We start from the raw sequence: 21,106 nt of genomic DNA, 5'->3' as shown, positions 1-21,106 counted from the left end.
GTTGTTATCTATTTCCAGGAGTGATACCCTATATATTCACTACCAACTCATCAGAATTTAAGGTAGCCCAAGCCTTGGAACAGGCCCCTAAAACCCCCTACAAGCTCTAGGTAACCCTTTAGTTGCTGGATCATGGGAGTCTGCCCAGGGCAGGGTACTGAGGCTCTTACACTACTGCCTGTAGAGGGAATATGTCTTGCTCATTTCTGATTCTTCATGTACATCTAATTTTCAAGAAAAAATAGTGATATGTGTAGAAGGAGTCTTATGTAGTGAAAACTTCATGGGTTTAGTAAGATGTCTACAACTTAATTTATTCATTCACGGGGGCGGTTATTCAGACATAAAGTATTTATTAATTCCTCTGTGCCATGTAGATAAAATCAGGAGTTATCTTTATTCCAGTTATTGAGGTGACCTCAAGCACATTTAGAGCGTAACGTAGGAATAATGTGTACCTTCCATGGGTATCGTCAGGACTAAGTGAGTATGAAATAGTGAAGACTCCCGGAACACGCTTAGCAGAGGGTAGACGATCACTGAACGGCAGATTTTTTAAAAACAGATCATGACAATAGAAGTCAAAACACCATAGCAAGGGAAGGAAAGCTTAAAATACCAAACCCAAAGCTAATCTGGGTCTTGTGATGAAGCTTGGAGTTTCTCGGTAACCTATCATTATTTCTAAGGGCTGTGGGACTTGCCCGAGGTCACCCTGCTAGCCAAGGTGGGCTGAGAGCCCGGTCTGTCTTCTTGTTTTCTCTATACCTCCTGCAGCATTTTCAGATTCTATTTCTTGCAAGTTTCTCTTGGCCCAGTGGCTGCCCTTTCTACAGTGTCTCTGTTTCACCGTCATTGATTATGTCCGTGTGTACAATTGGGGCACTTGAGTGTATTTGCATTTATTTGTGATTTTCATCCTGTTTGTAAGTTCCTCAGGATTCAGGATGGGGAGTGGGGAGGCTTCTCTTTCCTATGGTATGTATGCCCTTGTGACTACAGTGTCCCATACACAATGGGTCCTCAGTAGAGTTCATTGAGCTGCCTGCCTGCCTGCCCACATACCAAGAGGAGGGGCAAGTGGCAGGACCCTGGGAGCCATTCGGGAGAGTGTGTTGCTTTTGTAAGCCACTTTCTTCCAATCCTTCACATTGCATTTCCAGATGAACCCCCAAGTTCTGTCACGTAAACACTCTATTTGACCCTGAATTTTGCACAAGAGGATTTAGTTATTCTTATCAGTGATATAGACATGCTTTCTGGTGGGTGAGTGAGCGAAGGCAGTGGAGTAGGACAACAGAAGACGGTTTTGTTTGCTTGGGCCTAAAAGACAGTGTTTTTCTGTTGCTAAAATACCTCTCTCACCCTCCCATCTCAGTAGGGCCAGCTGTTTTTTGTTTCTTAAGGCATTTAGGAATTGTACACTCATTGACCCATCAATGCCACTTCTAAGGAAATAATTGGACAGCTGTGTAAAGGCGTTTGTGGGAGAATACTCAGTACAGTGTTGTTTGTGATAGCAAAAGGCTAGAAACAACCTCAGTGTCCATCAGTGAGGATAGATCAGTAACTTGTAACTTATGAGGTATGCGTTTGATAGATTCCTATGCAGCCATTAAAAATAATGGCATAGATTTATGTTAACAAACACAGAAATATATATTGAACAGGCAGTGATGATTTAGTACATATGGTATGATTTCATTTTTAAAAAAATAGTAAAGTGTGTGGGTACATGTGCATATAAAGAAAAGTTCTGAAGCAATATGCGTGAAAATATTAACAGGGATTATTTCTGGTTGGTAGGAACATAGGCAAGGTATTTCATTTTTATATTTTTTACCGTGACTCTATACTGTGTTTCGCCGAAAATAAGACCTAGCAGTTCAATCAGCTCTAATGCGTCCTTTGGAGCAAAAATTAATATGAGACCTGGTATTATATATTTTACTATATATTTTTATATTTACTATAAAATATTTTACTATAAGATCTGGTCTTATATAATATAATATAAGACTGGGTCTAATATTAATTTTTGTTCCAAAAGATGCACTAAAGATGATTGTCCGGCTATGTCTTAATTTCAGGGAAACACAATAATAGTTTCATAATCAGAAAATGTTGTTTAAAAAGAAATGGGGGTAGTGGCGTGTAGTTATTTTGTAACCCCATGGCACTTGTCGCCAAGGACAAATAGCCAAGTCAAGGTCCCATCTTCACTTTTTTTGGGGGTCGGGGGGTTGAAAATGAGACAGTCTCAATAACCAGACATGCCTCATGGCTGCTTCTTGGGGACACCGGAGCTGGTCAAAGCTGAGGGTCCCTCTCAACCCAGCTAGATTGCCTTGTGCCTATTGGATTTATGTTGGGAATACCATGGCTTAGTCTCCATTTGGTAGTGGGGACTCTGTCCATCACGCCCATTAGAATGCACTGTCACTTCTTGGCTGAGCTCCCAAGGATACCATCATAAAGGCTGGAAAATATAATTAATGCCATCATTTTTGGGGCTCGTATTATGAGTATGTGAGGTCTGTATGCTTCACACATTCCATACAGTGTCATATGTAATTCATCCATTAACACTGCAGGGTTGGTAGTATTCTTATTTTATAGTTGAGAAAATCACAGCTCAGAAAGATTGAGCCACTTGTCCAAAGTCACACAGCCGGGAGGCTGTGGGGCTGACATGGACCCAGATCTGATACCACCATGCTACACTGTGGGCCAAATTACATTGAACACAAGTGGAAGAAGCCGCCATCTAGAAAACCCTTTTTACTTAAGTTTTCAGAGCATCTTTTTTGACTTCCATCTAATCTAATCTGTAAATAATGCTAACAGTAGCTAACGTTTGTTGAGCATGTATTGTGGGGCAGACACTATTCCACATGCTTTACGTGGTGGGTCATACACATATATTTTAATCCTTACCTCGACCTCCACTTTGCAAATGGAAAAACAGACAGAGAAGTCCATTAAGTTGACTTACCCAAGGTCAAAGCTCATAAACATACCCTTTTGTCCTGGTCTGGTCAATAGAGGATTTTTTTGGTCTGCCCCCTTGTTGAATTGATATCATTCACATATGAATTACTTTTGCTGGCAGGAGTTTTAAAATGCCTCCCTAGAATTTGATTTATTTTGAGGAGGGCTGCCCGGTACCCAGAATTCCCACCCAGACTCTAATGACTCATGGAGGCCTCCTGTCTCCAGCATGCCTCTGTTGGAGTGTATACTTGTTACACATTAACCTCTTGGATCCCATTAATAATTTAGCATAGATTAGCTGATGAGATTAGTTGCACTGAGAGTTGGGCCCAAATGGAGTGAGAGACAGCGCTAAGGAGCAGACCTCTGAGGGGGCTTTAAGTAAACAATTCTAGGACAGCTTGAGGGTTCCAGGCAGTGACAGAAGCTTTGGCTGACCTCGCAGTCCTGTCTGCGCCCAAGCAGGTCAGTGGTTATTGGCTAATTAGTGATTTCTGTGAGAAGCCAGCCTGCCCTCATTTTCCCACACACTTTCATATCCTCACATCCTTCCCCCTCAGCCTGTGAACAGAAGAACAGGCAACATTTGAGGAGCCATGTGCTGGGCAGTGCAAAAGCACACTGTGTCTTATTTCATTTATTCCTGGAATGTGCTGCAGTTAGTCCCATTTTACAAATGAAAAAACTGAACTCAGGAAGGTCCGTGAACTTGATCACAGTGTATAAAGGAAACAGCTGGCACTCCAACCCAGGACTGATTTGATCTGTAAAGATAATTTCTGCAATTGGGGGTTTATTGTTTTGGCTCAGTTTCCTTTCACTTGTCAATATAAGCAATGACCTCTAAAATCCTTTGTAAATTATTAGAAAATTACTGTTTTAAATAACTGAATTCTTGAGCTTATTCCCTCAGCTTTATCTTTGTGGCATTTATATAAAAATATTGCTTTTTTTAAACATGGGAATTAATCGTGCAGTACTCCAATAAAGTCATTAAAGGATAGTAAAAAGGAAACTTCTAATACAGGAACAGTTTCTTCTTTCATTTGTTCTCATTTATTCATTGAACTTTTGTTTTAAATTTTACTTTTCATCTTGTTTTTTAAAAACCATTTAGTAAAAGTAGAGGCAAAGGTAAAATGAACCACCATGAACATACCATCTGCATTTAATGACGGTGAAGAACTTTACACCTTTGCTTCTTAATTTTCCCTTTTGCTGGAGTGTTTTAAACTAAACACAGGTATCATGACATTTCCTCTCTAAATACTCCAACATACATGTCTAGAAAAATGAAGATATTTTCTTACATAACTATGACATCATTTGTCATGGTCAGCAAAATCAGCAGTAATTTCTCCACATCATCTAAACAGTACCTATATTAAAATTTTTCGAATTGTCCCCAAAATGCCTTTCACAGCCTATTTGTTTAAGTTGTGATATAAACAAGGTTCACACATTGCAGTTGGTTGTTATGTCTCTTCAGTAACCTTTCACTTGGCTGTCATTGTCATTGCTAAAATTGCTGTTTCCCTTCTCGTTTTAGTTTTGCTCCCCATGGCCCTTTTCCGCTTCCTGCGTTTACTCTTTGATTCACCTTTATCATCATGAGGTTAGGCTGCATTTGCAACAATTTGAAAGAGCAGAGTCAGCCCCCAAACCCAGGGCCGGTACCAAGAACAAAGCCACGAAAACAAGCCACTTATCAGAGTAATTTTGTTGAGCACAAAAGGCAGTGTGGTTAGGGGAATTTGTGATCCTTTGTCTCGAGTACCTTGATAGCCCTCTTTTATATAACTCTACCAGTAGAAAGGTCCTCACTTCACAGTGTCTACTGAGACTACCTTATCTTCCATTCAAGGATTTTTCACTCACCTGTGTTTTGAAGCCCAGAAGAGACAGTTTGCTGTTGGGAATGTAAAACGGCAAGTTAGGTTTGGACCTGACATTAGGGCTCCTTGATGTATGACATGCTTTCCTGCCCTCTCCACCAGCCCTTTCATAACTTCTGGATCCAGAGACAGCCTGAGGGCTGCCTACTTTATCTTCAGTCCCTTTCCCTGTCGCCTAACATCAGACCTTGGTTGTTTATGTCCCGTTGCTTCAGAAACCCATTCTGTGCTGAGGAAAAAGGGTCATACAGATACTTGCTAATTTATTCACCTTCCCAGGTGCCCCAGGAAACAGGTTAAGCTGCTTGTTCTCTCTAATCTGAGAGCCCTCAGACCCTTCACCTAAGCGAGTGGTCTCTTTGAAGTAAGATATGGTAGAATCTATTGGTGCTCTTTGTCTGAGGGAATAAATACCCGCTCATTTAATAAAGTGCTATTTTTGTCATGCAATTGAGGTTTACGATTTTTTGTAAGCGGGCATTTTCCTGCCAAATCACGTGATAACACGGGGCTTTTTTGACATTTTCTCGCCAAAATTAGACTTTCCGAAAATATTCATATCTTTTGATCTATTTGATATTTTTCTATGAAACTTTCAGTGTTTTAGTTTAAAAAGAGGTCTCTATTTATTTACTTTGCAAAATTTTTGCCGGTTCCAACTAGAGGCGATATGACGAGTTTACTCGTTTCCCGCAAAAAATGTGTTAAACTTTGTATCTACGGTTAGGTTGTTTATGATCATCAGACTGTTACAGAATCATTTTATTGTAGCGGTAACCAAAGTCTGCTTATGGGGTCCAGGACTTCTGCATGAATATTCTGTGCAACTGAAAATCATTAATAAAGAGATAGCATTCTGAAATCACAAAAAGTAGCCCGAGGAAATGCAAGCTGTGATGGTTCATGTACAGTGAGTGGTGAACTCTGAGAAGGAAAAAAGCAAGACGAAGGGCTAATGTTGGCAAAATGCATCCTTTTTTATTGATCCCCATCTCGCGTATGACATTAGAATTAGAGTGGGGAGCTGGAAATGCAGTTCGCGGGTGGCGTGTAGAAAAACTTCAAGTTGATGTGATTGGCATTGGCATTTTTCTGTTAAGAGTTTTATTATTTTACAAATATTTTTATTTTCTGGTGTTTTCTTTCCAGTTTTCTATCAAGGTTTAATTTACATGCAGCAACCACCATCCTTTTTGGTGCACAGTTTTTGCAAGTTTTAGCAAATGCGTACAGTCGTGTAACCAACTCACAATGAAGATAGAGAATAATTCCTGGCGTCTTTTGTAGTCAGCCCTCATTTTCTGTCTCTGCATTTTAGCCTTTTCCAGAATGTCATAGAAATAGAATCACTAAACATAGTTAGTGCATGTAAGCTTCTTCCTATATTGCCTGTATCAGTAATTCATCCTTTTTTATTGTGAGCCGTGTTCCATTATATGGGAATACCACAGTTTGTTTATCCATTATCCAGTGGAGGGACAAAGTTTTGACAGTTACAAATAAGGTCATTATCAACATTTGCATACAGGTTTTTGGGTGAACATAAATTTTCATTTCATTTGGGTAAATACTTAGGAGTGAGATTGCTGGGTTATATGGTAAGAATATGCTTAACATTCTAAGAAACTGCCCATCTATTTTTCAAAATGGCTGTACCATTTTGCAGTTCCACCCCCAGGGTATAAAAGTTCCATTTCCACTGCATCCTCTCTAGCACTTGGTATTGCCAGTATTTTGTTTATTTTTTAATTTTAGCCATTCTGATATGTGCATAGTGGTATCTCATCACAGTTTTAATTTGCATTTCCCTAACGACTGAGCATCTCTTCATGTGCCTATTTGCCATCTATGTATCTTCTTTGGTGAAGTGTCTGTTCAAATCTTTTGCCCATTAAAAAAAAAACAAAAAAAACGAGGATGTTTTCTTATTATTGAAGTTTGAGAGTTCTGTATATATTCTGGAATATAAACCCTTTGTCAGATAATGTAGTTTGCAAATATTTCCCTGAGACTGTGGCTGTGTTTCTCATTGTCTTTATTTGCAGACACTTATGTCATACATGGCTTCCTTATTTTATTGTAAACATTTCACGCACCGTAGACTTCATGCTGTCCCAGGACTACATTGCAGGAAACCACAGTGGAGAGGGCAGTATAGTTAGTCCAAGACACAGGTGAAGAGCAATAGACTAGGAAAGGCTTATTTAGGACTTGTTATTAAAAGCCATTGTCTATGCCAACAGAAAAGGCATGCTATTGTTTTTATTTCTAATTGGTATCTACAAGCGCAGCTTTCAATTTTAAGCCAGTATACTTTATTATGGGAATGTATTCTCGTCGTGCCTGGGTGAAACACTTACAAAGGAAGTTTTGGATACCTAAGAATGTAACTATGTTCTTTTGCACATAGTGCACACCAGAGAGAAAGAGAAAGCCAGTGAGAGAGCAGACATAGAAGAGTTAGTGGTGTGAGAATCAGCCCTATATGAGCACACGTTCCTGGGAGGAGAGGAGTGGGAGACATGAGCCCATTATTTCCCAGAGTTCCTATTCTGTGCTTTGTGGGCAATGTAAGATAGGTTCTCCAAAGGCAAGTTTGATAATGCACTTTTTTTCTTTTAAGCCAGTTTCCTAATGCTCATATCTGATGCTGTTGTATTGTAACAAGTCAGATTAGAATGAAAGTGGTTTTCAGAAACTGTTATCTGTTTTAGCAGGTCCAAAATAATAACTTCACAGTAAATATTGGAGATGTGTACACTGTACCTCCCTTGGTGTTATCTAACATCAGCCACAGCTCACTTACTTTGTGTTGGTCTCTCTCCATTGGTGTTGTCCTGTCTCCTCTGACCCACCCACCCCACGACTCTTGGTTATTTCTTTTATAGCCTCTCTAAGAGGAACAGTGAGACTCTGTTGGGTTTTCCCCTTTTGAATCTTAGGACTTCATTTTTCAGCATTATTCAACTTTTATCTTTTAAAATATAAGAACTCAGATTTTTTTTTTTTTTAAAGATTTTATTGGGGAAGGGGAACAGGACTTTATTGGGGAACAGTGTGTACTTCCAGGACTTTTTTCCAAGTCAAGTTGTTGTCCTTTCAATCTTAGTTGTGGAGGGTGCCGTTCAGCTTCAAGTTGCAACCTTGTGGTTGAGAGGATGCGCTCCAACCAACTGAGCCATCTGGAAGCTCAGCGGCAGCTCAGCTCAAGGTGCTGTGTTCAATCTTAGTTGCAGGGGGCGCTGCCCACCATCCCTTGCGAGACTTGAGGAATTGAACTGGCAACCTGGTGGTTGAGAGGATGCGCTCCAACCAACGGAGCCATCCAGGAGCCAGCTCAGCTCAAGGTGCCGTGTTCAATCTTAGTTGCAGGGGGCAGAGCCCACCATCCCTTGCGGGACTCGAGGAATTGAACTGACAACCTTGTGGTTGAGAGCCCACTGGCCCATGTGGGAATCGAACCGGCAGCCTTCGGAGTTAGAAGCATGGAGCTCTAACCACCTGAGCCACTGGGCCTGCCCAAGAACTCATAGATTTTTAATATAGGAGGGGATTTTAGAGAGAACTTCCAGTCCCTCTCTTCATGGATAAGAAGATCAAGGCTTAGAATCTTAAAGAGATTCATAATCTTGGAGCTAGAACAAATGGAAAAATGGTCCCTGAACACTCGCCTCTTACTTCCCAATCCTATGTTCTTTCAGGCTGCAAATCTAGGAAAAGTTGTCTGTGAAAAGTGCCTAGAAAGAGGATATTCAAAAGTGTGACCCAAATGAGTTTTGGGGAATGGCACTGGATTTAAGGATAAGAGCAATTAATAAACAAGTGAGAGCATTTAAGTTATCTCACAGCTATGCAGAAAGATATTAGGCTTTTAATTCATTTAGTAGTTAAGTTGTCACAGCAAGAGCTAAGTATCTGAGCTGAGCCAGAGTGCTACAGGAAGGTGGCCTGTGGTTGGGAGGGTTCCTGGTGAGGTCACCTGCAATCGGTGCAGCGTGCCCCTGCGACCACTCGTTGCTGTAGTCATGAAACATGGACATCAGAATGAGAAAGGGTTTGTACTGCACACTGTGCAGTATAAACTCGTCCTCAGTGCTGTGTAAACTGGGAAACTTGTGTATCAAAAGAATGTGGGAGATACACTCTCCAGGAGTTGCTTAGAAGCCTTTTTAAAGAGCTCCTGCCCATCTGCTCTTTAATCTCTGATATGGGAGTGATACCTAGACCCACCACAGGCAACTTCAGCCTTAGGGCCACCCAGGAGCTGCAACAAATGTCAGATAGCAGGAAGCCCTGGAGCCCCTTCTTTCCAGCAGCCTTAAAAGGGTATTCGCTTTCAGGAATGAGTCCCTGCAGCCAACACTCCTGGAGTACTACTATGCCTCAGGCCCTGTTTCAGTACTTTCTGTATATTAGGGAAGAACCATTATTATCCCCATTTCATAGATGAGGAAACTGAGGCACAGAGGGTTTAAGTGACTTGCCCAAGGTCACAGAAATTGAATATGGAGCAGCTGGGATTTGATCACTGGTTTCTGTGACTCCCAAGCCCAAACTCTTATGTACATAGCAGTCATTCTGCCTCCAGCATTCACTCTACAAACACCAATGCCTGGAATGCAGCATCCTGTACAGTAGCCAGGAGTCCCATGTGGCTCCTGAGTGCTTAAAATGTGTTGAAATGATAATATTTTGGATATCTGGGGTAAATAGAGTGACTCGATTATTAAGATTAATTTCATCTGTTTCTTTTGACTTATTTTTTAATGTGGCTACTAGAAATTTCTTAACTTCCATGTGTGGCTCACATTTTGTTTTTACTGGAGAGAGCTGGCCGAGAAGACCCCAAGCCCATCGGTATGCTCCCCTCCATCTGTGTTTCACAAAGGGGCCTGAGAGGGGCTGTGGAAAGCAGGCCACCACTAGTGCAGGGTGGCTGTGGGCAGCTGGCACCCCACCAGCCAGGAAAGGCCAATGTCCCCTTACTGCTAAGAGAGGGAATGAGTCACCAGCAAAATTTCCCGAAGAGTATTTCTCAGGATATTAATAGCAAAACCAAACACTCTGTTAGTAAAATACAGGTCCGGGTATGTTTAGCATTTTATACATCTTCCAATATATTCTTTAAATATTTTCTCAAGTTGTTTCAAGTGTGCCTTAATTTCCTCATTAATGAAATGGAAATAATAGCCCCTATCATATGTGGTTGCTGTGATGAATAATCTGATTAATCCATATAAAGTACTTAGAAGAATACGTGGCACAGAAGAAAGCACTCAACAAATGTTAGCCAGTATTAGTATAACAGTAGTCGTCATGACTGCATTTAGCTGAAAGAGCTGCTGGATGGTGAATGAGAAAGAATGCAGACAGTCTTTTGGGGGTAGAGCCCCCTCTTGCACACCTGAGTCAGCAAATTTAACTCCCCAGTTAGCTGGAGGCCACCCCCGCCCTTAGAAGACAGAGTAATGACGCTCAGACATGCGTCCCACCACCCACCATCCACCACAGCACGTTGAATTGCAACAAGCTTCTCAATTGTTTTTTTTCCAACAGCATCTCTTTCCCTCCCTGAGAAGCCCATCAATATGCTCCTCTCCATCTCTACTTCCAGGGAGGATTCGGTTCCCATCATCTGCCCCATAAACTGGCCAAAACCCCAAAGTTTCCCAGTTACATGGTTAAACAAATATAAACTGGTTTCTTTGCTGCAAGACTTCTCAGAGCTCTTAAAATGCTAATGTGCCTGGAGAAAGTCCCAGATGTGAATGCTGGTCAAGTGTTTTTCCAAACCTATTTGATTTGTTTTTGGAAATACCTTCCTGGACTAATGTTCTGTAAACCACTCTCAGAGAAACTGTTCATAAAGGTTGTGGCTAGCCAGAAAGGAGACTTAGCAGTATCTCTTCCCCCACTGCCCTTTGCACCCGTTTCCTGTCAGTACTGAGCTGGGAGCACAGCCAGGCAGGCTCAGGTCATTCCCCCGCCCTGCCTTAAAGCTCAGAGGGATGGGTTTGGGGGTACCATCTCAGGGAGGACCCAGGGATTCACTATTAGCTTTAAAGCTAGCAAATGGAGGACCCTTAAAAAAAATTAAACCTTGGTGTGAGTTTTCATTCGTACCCTTTAAAGCTTTATACGTAAAAGAACAGTTCCCCCACCTCAACTCCTTCCACACCTAGTTTCTGGAAACACATTGTTCTTTATTATTAGAACATTCATTGGTTTTATGGCTGTTTTTGTTTTTATGGTTTATCTTTTTTCCCCACATTGTGCTTGTTTACCCATCTTCCTCTGATCCCAGTAGACTGCTTCTCCTGGCCTACATAACCCCTGTGTGAAGGCTTCATTAAGTAACTCTGAACACACCCAGTGAGCACAGATCTTAGATCTAACTGGAACCAAGACGGCAGGGAACTGCCATGGCTCCACTTTTTGCTCGCTGTGGTTATCAGCCCTTGGAGCCAGCTCAGAGGTGGAAGTGTTTGCATTTGTTTACATCTAATTACAGCTCAGACTCCATCTTCTCGCTATCAATCTGCAAGTGTTTGTTACCAAATTGAAAGTTCAGTGGGAACAGGGACCTGCTTTCATGCTTTAGTTCCTTCCCTCCCTCTCTCCCACCCTCTCCTTTCATGTAAAAGAGTCTTTTTAACATAAAATTGTCTTGTTTGAGAAACACTCCTGTCAGCATACTAATTTATAAAGAGAGGATATTTTGCATACTACTTGTAAAACAATAACAACTAATAATTCTCATCACGTGAAATATTTTATGGATCCTTTCTTGTGTCATACTCTGCTCTGGGGAGAGTCGGGGTTTCTGTGCTATCTTTTCATCCTCACAGTTAGCCTTTGAGGAATGTGCTGGTATTATGCTCATTTTACAACTGAGGAAACTGAGGCGCAGAGACAGAAGAGGCAGCTAGATTAGTGCTAAGGCAGGAACGTGAACCAGGGCTGGTCTGGCTGCAGAATCCGAGCGCGAAAGCACTCATGGTTCCTGTCCAGCTTCCTCATGGCTGTGAAGCCCAGGTGGAGCAGAGAGGAACTTGCTGAAAGCCTCGCTCTCTAGTCTTCCCTTTGGTCCGGTGCTGTGATTCCCTGCCTACTCAGACCACGAGGTCACAAGGTGGCTCAGTGCCTTAAGGAAGTTCAGTTAAATTTTGATAAACCTTATGAAAATAGGGAGCAATAATTAACTTCCCAGCTGTTAATGTTAACATTCGAATCTTCTTTGCCCAACCCCAGTTGGTGGGAAACGCTCAATGAGTAACTATTGAATAAGCAAGGCCTGGGTGTGATTTTCTAAAATAATTCCAGTTCTTTAGTAATATAATATGTACTTTATTGCATGGCAATGTGAAATGAAGCTCATTTAAAACATTTTTACCCATAAATAAGCAAATATCAAAGTTTGGGGCTGTGAGGTTTTTAACTAATGGTACCATCTTAAATTTTTATAATAGTTTTTTTAAGGATTGCCCCAAGTTTTAGTCTTGTTTTGACGTTGCTCGTTTTGTTCAACTTACCTAGCCCAGGGCTTTTCACAAAATAAGTGCCCAATAAGTCATTTTTAAAGTTAATTTACAAGGAATTCTCCACATAATTTCTCATTTAATTTTCAAAATAGTGTTAAGATGGAAGCAGGTATTTATGTGCCCATTTAACAGGTCAGGAAACGGGGGCCCAGAAAAGTGACTTAGAAAAGATCCTTCTAGGACATAAACAGCTTATAGTTTTGAAATTGTCATTGTAAGCCCGAAAATAGTCTTTAACAGTCACTCTCCCTTAACCGTTCCTGGTATGCCTCGCTTCCACTATGACTTTATGACGGGTAAAAATAGAAAAAATTACAGTATTTATTGGGTCCTTCCGATGTGCTAGGCATTTTACAGGCATGGTCTCCAATTGTTCCTCAGAGCGACTCTGTGAAATGGGTACTGTTCTTACTCAGCTTTCAAGTGGGAGAAAGGACGGTGAGCAAGTCACTTCCTTGCCCAAGGTCAAACAGAACCTGAAGCCTGCTCCCGTTAGAGCACTTGAGCTTGTGGTTGTAAGCATCGCAGCTTCCCCTTCCTAGTCATCAAGGCCAGGACAGCTGTAAAAGTCAACATCAACTCATGTTCTTGGAATAAGATTTTACAACTGTAGTGAGTATGACCTGGCATTAGGAAGCACACAACTGCCAGTTAGAGCTTTCTAACGTGCCTGAATTTTGTTTACATGCACGTGAGGGTTCAAATTGCAAAATATTACACTTTTTTCTGAATGCAAATATGTATTTGATTCTTAGCGGTATTGTATGCTATATTTTTATTGTCTCATTTTTTAGGGCAGTTTTTGGTTTACAGCAAAATTGAGAGGAAGGTACAGAGATTTCCTATATGTCCCCTGTCCCCACACATGCACAGCCTCCCCCACGGTCAGCATCCTTCACCAGAGTGATGCATGTGTTATAACTGATGAATGTACACTGGCGCATGATGGTCGCCCAAAGTCCTGATTTATGTTATGGTTCCCTCTTGATGTTGTATATTCTGTGGCTTGGACAAATGCCTAGTGATGTATCCCTCAGTATAGTATCGTACAGAGTATTTTCAGCGCCCTAAGAATCCTCTGAATGCTCTGCCTACATATCCCTCCCTAGCCCCAATCCCTGTCAACCACTGATATTTTACTGTCTCCATAGTTTTGCCTTTTCCAGAACGTCCTATAGTTGGAATCACATAGTATGTAGCCTTTCCTGATTGGCTTCTTTCACTTAGTCATGTGCATTTAAAATTCCTCCAAACCTTTTTGTGGCTTGCTAGCTCATTTATTTTCAGCGCTAAATCATATTCCATTGTCTGGATGTATCACAGTTGACTTATAAATTCTCCTACTGAAGGACATGCTGGTTGCTTCCAACTGTTAGCAATTATGAATAAAGCTGCCATAAATATCCATGTGCAAGTTTTTGAGTGGACATAAACTTTCAGCTTCTTTGAGTAAATACCGAGGAACTCGTTTGCCAGATCGTACATTAAGAATATGTTTAGTTTTGTAAGAATCACCCACCTGTCTTCCAAAGTGGCTGCACCGCTTTGCATCCCCGCCAGCAACGTGTGAGAGTTCCTGGCGCTCCGCGTCCTTGCATGCATTTGATGGTGTTAGTGTTCTGGATTTTGGCCAGTACATCATTGTTGTTTTAATTTGTATTTCCTTGGTGAGATATAATGTGGAACATATTTTTATATGCTTATTTGCCATCTATATATCTTCTTTGGTTCAACTTGCTATTCTAAGATTTGAAGTAGGCCAGGTTGCTCATAAGCTGTTTAGTTAAGTAAGCATGATTAGTTATTGAGAAATTTTTAAAATAACCATAAAAAATGATTTTCTATTTCTGAGTGTCACATTTGAACTTCAAGAAAAGGCATGAAAGTGGTGCAGCCACTTTGGAAAACAATGTGGCAGTTCCTCAAAATGTTAAACATAGAGTTACCATGTGACCCAGGGGTTCTACTCCTAGATATCTACCCACGAGAAATGTAAATATGGTGACACAAACACACACACACATGTTCATGAAAGAATCATTCAATTGAGTGGTTAGACCCAAATGCCCACCAATTGATGAGTGGATAAACAAAATGATATATCAATACAGAGGAATATTATTTGGCAATAAAAAGTAATGGAATACTGACACATACTATACAACATGGATGAACCTTGAAAATATGCTAAGTGAGAGAAGCTAGACACACAAAGCCACATATTGTATAACTCCATTTGTATAAAATGCCAGAATAGGCAAATCTATAGGGACAAAACATAGTTTAGTGATTGCCAGATGCTGGGGGGAGCGAGGGAATGGGGAGTGACTGCTAATAGGTACAGGATTCTTTTGGGGACAATGAAAATACTCTGAAATTAAATAATGGTGATGATTGCACAACTCTGTGAATATAGTAAAAACCACTGAATTGTACACTTTGAAAGTGTGAATTTTATGGTATGTAAATTATATTGCAGTAAAAAAATAATAATAAATGTATGGGGGGAAAAAAAAATGCAGACTCTTTGTCCTGTACTTTCCACAAGAATGAAATTTCATTATGTAGCCCATGCTAATAAAACTATTAGTAAAGTGGCATTGCAAATTTGAACACGAGCCTCCATTCCATTAGGCTAACAGGTCATTAAAGAGAACTGTGGATGACTTTCTTTTTATCCTAATAGTGTGTGTCACTTGGTAAAAATAACTCTCTGTTATTAACAATTTCTGTTCAAAGGCAAGAGAGTTGAGTAGGTTATACATGTTATAATGTCTGTTTTTTTCGATTCTCAGTAAAAATGTTCATGTGTTTGTAGTCATAGTGAATACTTGAATCCTTAAAGCTCATACTATTTTTAAGATTTTTAACATTTTCAATTACAGTTGACATTCAATATTGTTTTATATTAGTTTCAGGTGTCTAGCATAGTAGTTAGACATTTATATAATTTATGAAATGATCTCCCCAAATAGCTTAGTACCCACCAGACACTATACATAGTTATTACAATATTATTAACTATAGTCCCTATGCTGTACTTTATATCCCATTGACTATTTCATAACAACCAATTTGTACTTCTTAATCTCTTCACCTTTTTCACCCTGTCCGCCAACCCCCCTCCCATTTGGCAGCCATCAATTTGTTCTCTGTATCTATGAATCTGTTTCTGTTTTGCTTGTTCATTTATTTTGTTCTTTAGATTCCACATATAAGTGAAATCATATGGTATTTGTCTTTTCTGTGTGATTTATTTTACTTAGCATAATACCCTGTAGGTCCATCCATGCTGTTGCAGATGGCAAGATTTTATTCTTTTTTATGGCCAAGTAATATTCTATTGTATATATGTATCACATCTTCTTTATCCAGACATCTATTAATGGGCAGTTGGATTGTTGCCATGTCTTGGCTATTGTAAATAGTGCTGCAAGGAACATAGGGATTGCATAGATCTTTTTGAATTAGCGTTTTGGATTTCTTCAGGTGAATACCCAGAAGTGGAATCGCTGGATCATAAGATAGTTCTCTTTTTAATTTTTTGATGAACCTCTAAACTGTTTTCCATAGTGGCTGCACCAATTTGCAATCCCATCAACAGTTCATGAGGGTTCCCTTTTCTCCACATCCGCGCCATATTTTGTTGTTTGTTGATTTATTGGTGATAACCTTTGTGACATGTATGAAGTGATACCTCATTTTAATTTGCATTTCTCTGATGATTAGTGACATTGAGCATCTTTTCATATGTCTATTGGCCATCTGTATGTCTTCTTCGGAAAATATCTATTCAGTTCCTCTGCCCATTTTTTAACTGGATAGTTTTTTTGGTGTTGAGTTGCATGAGTTCTTTATACATTTTGAATATTAACCCTTTATCAGATGTATCATTGGTGAATATCTTCTCCCATTCAGTAGGTTGGCTTTTTGTTTTATTTTTGAAACTCATACTATTTTTAATGCTAAATATAAAATTGCTTGCTAAAATGATGAATGTGGTAGAAATTAGTTGGGCTAATTAGGTCAATAAATATGATTCGAACCCATTAGGATAAAAGGTCAGAGGGGTAAAAGACAGAGAAGTATTATGTATTAGAAGATGTTTTCAATTCTAAAGAAATAATTTTATTCCTGCATTTTCATGTCACATAAAGTATACTGAATTATTTATTGGAGGCACAGGTTACTTGTTAATGAAATGTCTTCCAGGTGTGTTAGAATTTACATGGGTTATTCTCTATTAGAAATTGCAGCCTTTTCATTATTAAAGCCTTAATTCTTTTCAATTTTTTAATTTAAATAAGTGTTCCTTATTATCAGTTAGTGCCTTAATTCATCCTTTGCTTTTCCTATGCCCAAGTTCCTTCTGATGATTCTCTAAGACTATGTTTTTTCCCCCCTTAGTGGTCAAAAAGAGTGAATTCTATAGTGTTTCTTCAGTGTTTTTCTCAGGGCAGGTATACTTTTCTCTAAATAAATCCCATAAATCAAAATATTTACAGGAGACATTAAGTGAGGATTATTTACTTTTCACAAACTAAGTGACATATATTCTTTTTAAAACAGCTTTATTGAGATATAATTCTCATACCTTACTGTACATCCATTTAAAATGTCCAATTCAATGGCTTTTAGTGTATTCACAGATACGTGAAACCATCATCAGAGTCAATTTTAGAACATTTTTTTATCATTTGAAAAAGAAACCCTGTACCCTTTAGCTATCAATCCCCATGTCCCCACCCCATCTCCAGCCCTAAGCAAAAATATTTCTGTCTCTGAATCTCTCATTTATGTGGGGAAGGGGGGGGGAGGGGTGGTACCTCAGACTCTCTCATGTATTTGAGGTTCCCATACATACGTATGTAATTGAATTTGGCTATTTTCTCCTGTTAGTCTGTCTCATGTTGATTTAATTATTAAACCAGCCAGAAGAACCTAGAAGAATAGAGGAAAGTTTCTTCCTCCCCCATACGTTAAAGTTTTAAAGCACATTTATGAACTGATAGGCAAGATAACTGATTAAATTATGTTTTTACTTAAAGTGGATTTTGGCAGGCATTTTCATGCTTATTCTGTTTATTGTGTGATTGATGGTTTAAAGTTGGATATTCTCACTAGCAATAGTTTCAAGCCAAGTTTGAGACTAGTGTGTCTCAAAACATTAACATAAATGTGAATCACCTGGAGATCTTGTTAAAATGTAGATGCTGATTCATCAGTTCTGCCGTGGGGCCAGAGAGTCTGCATTTCTAAATTTCCAAGGGTTGCCAGTGCTACTGGTCCAAGGATCATACTTGGAACGGCAAGATTGTGTAGAATCCCAGAGGGCTAGGCAAGAGTTGGAAGGGAGTGGAGCTAATCTGCCATTATACATCATAGTCCCAACTGCCTGTTTATACTTTGAGTTTAATCCACTTCCTTAACTGAGCCTTGAAATAAGTTAATTTAAAAAATTCAGAGGCATTGAATAGCAGTGATTCTATTCTTATAGATCATTTTGCATATTACAATGATCAAACACAGTAATAGAATAATAATGTCTCACTTGTCGTGCACTTTCTCTAGTTCCTGTGTATTGTCTATTAGCCTACCCACCTCTCAGACTTCTTTTTATTGTATCACATTGAATATCAGAAGTGGTGTATACGAAACATCTGCATTTCTATTCTCTGGATCTCTGTAGCTACTTTTGGCCCTTGCTGTATCCATGGCAAAGAATAATGAATGGAAACTGCTGAAATCCCAGCAAGACTTTTGTTACCAAGTGAAATGAGTCACTTGCATTTGTTGCTCTTAAAAACAGGTCTGATTTTCTAATACCTTAAGTGAGCATTTACGGAAACTTCCAGGGCAGCTAATTTCAAGTCCTCAGTCATTTAGTCAAGTGCAGAGTGTGGTTCACATGTAGAATCCACAGTGTGTAGAACTTGATTTTGTATGTAATTTGACTACAGAGGCATCATTGTAAAATGTGTCAAATTCAATTCTTAATATGAAATAGATGTGACTTGAAATGTAATGCATGCCGTCTGATTTGTTACAGAACACAAAAATAGTCACAATAAAGACAAGAGGAAAATGAGAACAACGAAATGGGGAAAAAGGAGTAGCCTGGCTGACGATGTGGCCGTCTTAAAAAGCAGCCTAGCCACAAAGACGCTTTCCGCCTATGGTAACAAGACGGACAGCACAAGAGAAAAGAGGACCCACAGAAGAACAAAACGTTTTTTATCCTATCCACGGTTTGTAGAAGTGATGGTGGTGGCAGACAAAAAAATGGTTTTATACCATGGAGCAAACCTTCAACACTATATTTTAACTTTAATGTCAATTGTAAGTACACTAAAAAGAAGATGATTTATGAGGTCCCTAAATGTGCCATTGGGGAATGGGTTTCCAGGCAGTGCTTTGGTAGATCATTCTGGGTTGGACTATCAATGACTCAGGCAAGTAACTGAAGAGAAAATAAGATTATACTTTGGTTGCCTTTTTATGGTGGCAGTAATGATTATCAATATTGAGTGTTTATTCTGTGTTAGACAATGTGCTTTTTACTGAAAAGGCATCATTTCTAAGCCTCCTGGCAACTCTGCTAGATATGATTATCACCCCCATTTTATAGATAAGAAAACTGAGCCTCAGAGGAGTTAGGTCACTTGCCAATGGCCATGTAAAGATAGCAAATGGCTTAGAAACTACACGTGACCTTTAGCATGTCCAGTTCCCAAAACCAGTGTTCTTTGTCTGACACATGAGCTTGCAGAGTGAAGGATGGGTCTCCAGTAAGGCTTGGATGCTGGTTGTGAACCAGAATCACCCATGGAGCTTCATAAAATGCTGCTGCCTACCTCTATCCTCTTCCCCAGGATTCTAATTAGCCTTGGGGTGAGGCCTAGAAATCTCTATTTTTTTTCTATTCCCATTTTGAATTGAAAAAACAATATATTTGCATAATGAAAAAAATCAAACATAACAAAAGACAATTGATGAAAAATAAATGTCCTTTCCTACCAATCTCACAGGCCCCTTCCCAGAGGCACCACTATTAAAAGTTGCTTTGCATATGTTTCTAAGAAGCTCTGCCCAATAGAGATGTAACGTAAACCACATATGTAATTTAAAATTTTCTACTAGCCACATGAAATAAAACAAATAGGTAAAGTTAATTTTAATAATGCGTTTTATTTTATATCCAAATATTTCAAAAATTACTGAAATATTTTAATTTTTTTATACTGTCTTCAAAATCTAGTATGTATTTTATGCTCACAGCACATCTCAGTTTGGACTAGCCACATTTCAAGTGCTCAGTGACCTCATATGGCAAGTGGCTGCCATATTGGACAGCACAACTCTGGACATTTCTTAAGCATATATGTGTGCATGTACAACTCTTTTTTCAAACAGAAATGGAACATTGCCCTATACTGTTTTCCACGTTGCTTTTTGCTTAAAATATTAGAGATTGTTCTCTATGGCAGCCCCTATGATCGTGCCCTCATTCATTTTAAACCTCAGCACAACATTCCCTTTAATGGATTGACTCTAATTTATTTGAACAGGAATCGACTTTTTATATATTCCACAAATGAATATGAAAAGCAATCATATTTGGAAACATTGCTTTAGAGTTTCTTCTTCCCTCTCCCTGGCCTGTGGTTCTCCTTGTCTTTCCCCACACAGCTGTGAACCAGTCCCCCATGCTCTCCACCCCAGCCCCAACCTGCCTCCCCTCCACCCACCCCTTAACCCGTTTTCCATGCTCAGTCCCATGTTCCATATGCCCCAGCCCTCTCCTGTCCTGGAGCAGAGAAAGAAAAACCTAATCAGACCTTACACAGACTCTGCTCCATTTTCACCCCATAAATTCTGACCTGTCATAAGAATTTCAATTGCGAGCATGGATTTTGGGTCAAATTGATGTAGCTGAGAGTTCTGGCTCTGCTACTTACCACTGCATAGTCTTGGATGAGTTACTTAATTTCTCTGAGCCTTATTTTCCTCATTTCTTGAGCAGAGATTAGAATAATAACCTAGCCCAGAGTTTTGCTATAGAATTAAATGCAAACGCATATGCAATTTTCAGCAAATCTAGTCCACACTAAACATTCAATGAATGTTAACTCTCATAATTAACAATAATAATGGGGGAAAAATAGGTTACCAGGTGATGGAGAACACATATGGGTGGTAAACATGAAGAACAGCAGGAGTAGCAAGGGTATGGTCGATGTGAGAGTCCCTAATTTGGCAATCCGGGACGAAAGAGCTTGACCAAAAATTAATATCCAGTATGTTGGCATAGAGGAATGTTGAGTTGCTATGCAATTTCCAAAGAAAACACTTTAAAATTTAAATTTGTTAGAATTTATTATTATTTGAAACTTCCATCTTTGAATTTTACAATAAATGTTTGTAAATGACTTTTAATAAATGTGTGTTGAATGAATGAAAATTCAAAACTGAAAAATGAGTATGTTGCATGAAATGTAAAAAGAGGTGGAGTCTCCACGTAAGAAGTGAATTGCTTATTGCTTACACAGAGTTCACAATTAACTTTGAAAAATTTATCTCGGTTACAGGTAGCCTCTATCTATAAAGACCCAAGTATTGGAAATTTAATTAATATTGTTATTGTGAACTTAGTTGTGATTCATAATGAACAGGTAA

General features: G+C 39.4%; 1 protein-coding gene across 2 annotated transcripts in view; it reads left to right on the top strand.

Annotated features, from left to right (window-relative positions):
• The window catches only part of ADAMTS9 (ADAM metallopeptidase with thrombospondin type 1 motif 9), a 161,698-nt gene that overhangs the window by 9,907 nt on the left and 130,685 nt on the right, over window positions 1-21,106 (top strand). For both annotated transcript variants that reach the window (XM_074313243.2, XM_074313242.2), the window contains exons 4-5: window positions 18,480-18,769; window positions 21,019-21,102. In XM_074313243.2, coding sequence (XP_074169344.2) covers window positions 18,480-18,769; window positions 21,019-21,102 — 374 coding nt within the window. The remainder of the gene's footprint in view (window positions 1-18,479; window positions 18,770-21,018; window positions 21,103-21,106) is intronic.

Source organism: Rhinolophus sinicus, chromosome 5 (genome assembly GCF_057876585.1).
Source record: "Rhinolophus sinicus isolate RSI-liver-muscle chromosome 5, RSI-T2T, whole genome shotgun sequence".
Taxonomy (NCBI): Eukaryota; Metazoa; Chordata; class Mammalia; order Chiroptera; family Rhinolophidae; genus Rhinolophus; species Rhinolophus sinicus.
This window is presented reverse-complemented; position numbering and strand designations above follow the sequence as displayed.